The sequence below is a fragment of the Galeopterus variegatus genome, unplaced genomic scaffold, assembly GCF_000696425.1.
Source record: "Galeopterus variegatus unplaced genomic scaffold, G_variegatus-3.0.2 Scaffold11860, whole genome shotgun sequence".
In the NCBI taxonomy this organism is placed as follows: domain Eukaryota; kingdom Metazoa; phylum Chordata; class Mammalia; order Dermoptera; family Cynocephalidae; genus Galeopterus; species Galeopterus variegatus.
Window position 1 is genome coordinate 21,014 of NW_007737971.1, and position 4,789 is coordinate 25,802.

General features: G+C 46.6%; 1 protein-coding gene across 1 annotated transcript; it reads left to right on the top strand.

The window, feature by feature from the left end:
• Positions 1-3,578: 3,578 nt before the first annotated feature.
• On the top strand, positions 3,579-4,589 carry LOC103610830 (olfactory receptor 145). The gene has a single exon (XM_008594915.1). It carries the CDS (start codon positions 3,633-3,635, stop codon positions 4,572-4,574), a length of 942 nt encoding a protein of 313 aa, XP_008593137.1. The 5' UTR covers positions 3,579-3,632; the 3' UTR covers positions 4,575-4,589.
• Positions 4,590-4,789: the final 200 nt, after the last annotated feature.

Consider the following 4,789-nt stretch of genomic DNA (forward strand, 5'->3'; position numbering starts at 1 on the left):
CCCCCCACAGGGGTGAATAGTCAACTTTTAATGAAATTTGTCTTTGATTTCTGTGCCCCAAGGAACCCCTTTCCTATGGGGCTCATTGCAGGTTTGTGATAATAATTTATTTATCTTCTTTAATTGTGAGTTGACTACAGTGGGAATGAGAGCAGGGATTAGAATTCATCATAATAACCAAGGCAGTGGCAAATTTCTAAGTGTAAGATTTACACTTGAGGCCTCTTGTTACTGAGTGGTGACTAAAATATATTCCACTTGTGGAGGATTAGCAAGCACTGGAGTATGTGCAAATGTCACCCAATGCTCATACACAAAACACATACACACACATCCAGGGGAGTGACATAAGGTAATGAGCTTGCCAAGTGGAGGACAGGCAGCTGCCAATGTGGATTATAAACCAACTGCATGAAGACTCCAGCTGTCTTGTCCTGACCAAAATGTACCTCTCATCAACTAAGTGCTGTTTGAAATTTCATAATTAGAAATCTATTTTTTTTTTTACTAAGATTTCTTCTTCTTAAAAAAAAAAAAGCCTCAAAGAGGGTGTGGAATGTGGGAGATCTCCAACAAGTCTGAGTAGACTGTATGGGATGAATTTGTGAGATTCTCCCTGAGAACTAAGAACTATTTGGACAGAGAATGGGAAGTAGAGTGAGCATTAGATGGCGAGTGTTTGGGGAAGAGAGATTTTCACTCCTGGAAATGGGTACAGAAGGAGAGGACTGGCAGCTGTAAAGAACCCTCACTTGATTTCATAATTTGGCTTTTGTGGTATGGTAGAAAATGCATATTTAAAATACAGGGCATTGGTGGTGGGACAGCAGGTAGGGACAAGGTGAAATACCCTGGAACCCTGAGGCTGTGTATTAAGTTATGCTGGAGAGACAAGCCTCAGATAATAAAGCTCTGAAGAAAAAGGTATTGTTTCAAAGCGCCTCTCCCTCCTGTCAGCTCCTCTCTCCCGTCCTATAACAGTGCCTCTCTTGCCTCTTTCAGTCCCATCTAGCTGTCAGCAATATTTCCCCTGTTTCATTCCCTCCCTAGTAGAGGGTAGAGGACACCACAGCTGTAAGGCAGGGCCAACGTTGCGTGGTCTGTGTTGTGCTAAAAAGCTGGCCTTTTATACCATTTACCTGATACTTGTCCTGAAAACCTGTCTCATCTTATTGCTGGTGCTTTGAGGTGTCACTTCTGAATTACAAGCTAAACATAGCACTTGGGGGGACTTTGACATCAAGTCACTGACCCCCGGTAGCCCATTAGGCCAACTGGTCTCCCTCAGCAAGACTCTGCCCACGTCACTCTTCTGTTCCATATACTCTATGGGTTCACATTGCATGCGCATTTCTTGCTGTGGCATTCAAGTCTCTCCCCAGTATGACCCTCACGTGCTGTTCTAGGCCTGGTGCTCAACTATGTTCCTTACTAGTACTCTTCATTTCAGCCAAACTAAGGAAGGTGAGCTTTTTCCAGGCAAAGCAACTGGAGAGGTTGGAGACCCAAATTTTATTCTGGACTCTACCACTGACCAACTCTGAGACTGGTTGGGCCTCAATTTTCCAATCTGGAAAATATAGGGTGGGAGGATTAGATCAGTGAATCCCAAACCTACATAAATATCCAGACCTCCAGGGGGAGACTTAGAAAAGGAATATGGACCATGAAGTCCCAATCTTGGAGATTCTGATTTATTGTGTCCGGACTAGGGCATCAGACTGTGTACTTTTAGTGAGCATATAATTGTGAAATTCAATTGTACAGCCACGTTTACGAACCCCCCAGATTAGATGGTTTTTAAATATTGCTTCAAATCTGTGAGGCCCCAAGAGTGAGAATTAGCTGTCACGGAACGCCAGCAAGGCTCTGAGAGACTGGGACACTGTAGGGGCAACTTTTGTCACAAGAGAGGGGAAAAGAGAGAAGCAAGCCAAACAGGGATATGATGTCTGGTGGAATGGAGGGGAATCGAGCTGCAAGGCCCTCAGGCTCAGAGTGAGCATGCTGGGGGTTGAGGAGAGCTGAGAGCAATACTGGAAGGAGCCAGAAGGGAGGACAGGCCATGAGGAAGAATTCCAGCAATTTAGAAATTTTGGAAAACACTGTTCTTAAAAACTGGAATTGTTCTTTACTGTCAAGCTGAAAGTTCCAGAGCAGACAGGTTGGTTTCTCCCCTGGCCTGGGTACTGTGCGATTCCTGTGAAGAAGTGCAATATGCGTGCTCTGTTGCACGCCCTCCTCCAAACTGGCCCGGTGTTTTATTTTGACCTTTTTTCAATATTAGCACGTTCTTTTGTATGTTTAGTTAGGCGTGTTCTATCTAGTTTTTTTCCAGATGATCAGAGTCTTGAAGGCAAGGACTCTGAACTACACACTTTTTAAAATCTCCCACAGAGAAATACTAAACGTGATTGTTAAGAACATCAGATTTGGAGTAAAATGGACCTAGCTTTAATATGGCCTTTGTAATTTAACATGTGGGGAATGACTTTATGCCTAAAACAGTGGTTATAAAACCCGGGTGATAGGATTTGGGTGCAAACTAAAATAAAGTACCATATTTAAAATGGCACTGGATCCTGGCAGGCTGGGGCCAGTATATAAGCGCTGGGACAGAAAGAGTGCTGGCTGTACATCAAGTGCTAAATAAATGGTAAATTACTATTTTTGCACAATGCTTTGAATATTACTGAGCAGGTGTTAATTGAACAAATACTTTAAGTTTCCAAAAGCTCATTCAAATATTATCAAGGGTATAAGCAAAAGTTCCTTCCTTTTAGAATTAATACCTAGGGCTGTGATCCCAGGGGAACTTCTGTCTTTCTGCTTCTAATCAGGTCCCCAGCCCTCCTAACTCAGAAAAAGACTGCTTAGTCTCCTGCCACTGGCTGGCATTGAGAACAGTCAAGGAGGCTGGAGAAAAGCCTCGGGGCCAAGCCTCAGTTAGACATCATGTTCTCCAGCTCACAAAGAGCTCTCAGGCAGCCCAGCCTCTGATACTCCAACCAGGAGAGGGAATGGAGGGGTCTGGGCTCAGTCCTTCATCTGTGTGTCTGAATGAAGGAGGATGTGAGCCAGAATCCACAGGTACAGACTGAAGCACCAGGCTGAAGGAGGGTGAGTGGCTGAATCTGGGCTGAGCTTTTCCTTAGTCCCAGTCTTGTGTATTAAAGCTCTGGGAAAGGCCACCTCACCCTTCTGCTCCATCCAGGAAGACCATGAGGTGGACATTCCAGGCACAGCTGGGCTGGCTCCAACCTCTGAGAGGATACCTGCCAGAGACTGGCCCCAGTTTCTGTAAACTCAAGCAGAAACAGAGGTAGAAGGACACAATAAAGGGACCAAAATAAAGATCTGAGTGTCTCCTCTGCTGATCCCTGGGGCCCTTCCTCCCAGCAGCGCCTGCCCTCACCGCGGTGGCAGGTGCATCTTCCAGAGGGTGCCCGCGAGGCGGAGGCCAGAGAGGGAGAGCAGCTGCCCCGGCATCAGGAAGGCCCTTCTGCTGAAGTTCCCTGTCTCTTTCTGCATCTGTGGGCAGCCAGTTCTTGGGAACGGAGGAGGTGACGGGAGGCAGCAGCGGTCTTTGTCTCTGAGTGGCTCTTTCCCCTTGGCCCCACAGAATGCCTTAAATGAGAATGGCTGCAGAGAACTCCTCCTCGGTGACAGAGTTTATCCTCGCAGGCTTGACCGACCAGCCGGGACTCCAGGTCCCCCTCTTCTTCCTGTTTCTGAGTTTCTACGTGGTCACCGTGTTGGGGAACCTGGGCTTGATAACCCTGATCAGGCTCAACTCTCACCTGCACACCCCTATGTACTTTTTCCTCTTCAACTTGTCCTTCATAGATTTCTGCTATTCCACCGTTATCACCCCCAAGATGCTGATGAGTTTCGTTTCAGAGAAGAACATCATCTCCTATGCCGGGTGCATGACTCAGCTCTTCTTCTTTCTTTTCTTTGTGGTCTCTGAGTCCTTCATCCTGTCAGCCATGGCATATGACCGCTATGTCGCCATCTGTAACCCACTGGTGTACACGGTCACCATGTCTCCCCAGGTGTGTTTTCTCCTTTTGTTGGGTGTCTATGGGATGGGGTTTGCTGGGGCCATGGCCCACACAGCATGCATGGTGAGACTGATCTTCTGTGCCGATAACCTTGTCAACCACTACATGTGTGACATCCTTCCCCTTCTGGAGCGCTCTTGCACGAGCACCTATGTGAACGAGCTGGTCGTTTTTGCTGTGGTGGGCATTGACATTGGTGTGCCCACAGTCACCATCTTCATTTCTTACGCCCTCATCCTCTCCAGCGTCCTCCGCATTCGTTCCACCGAGGGCAGGTCCAAAGCTTTCAGCACCTGCAGCTCCCACATCATTGCGGTTTCTCTTTTCTTTGGGTCAGGGGCATTCGTGTATCTCAAACCATCTTCCCTTTTGCCAATAAACCAGGGGAAAGTGTCCTCCTTGTTTTATACCATTGTGGTGCCCATGCTCAACCCATTGATCTACAGCCTGAGGAACAAGGATGTCAAAGTTGCTCTGAGGAAAACCTGGAGCAGACGTTTGGTCTCCTGAGAAAGGGGCAATACTTAGGAATGGAACTTCTGTTCGCCCAAAGGTGATTCAGGCTTTGTTGTTTACATGGGGAAGTTTTAATTCTTTCTCAAACAGGTTCAAACAGGTTTCTTCCCATTTTAAGGATACTTTAATTTACAAAGATTCTTAATAAGATAGTCACATTTAGTGGGTTTTGAGGGTCAATCAGTTCAATTCCCTCATATTTCTGAGAC

Bases quoted from the DNA above. Each gene is read 5' to 3' on its own strand.
- LOC103610830 (XM_008594915.1), top strand. From the start codon at position 3,633: ATGAGAATGGCTGCAGAGAACTCCTCCTCGGTGACAGAGTTTATCCTC.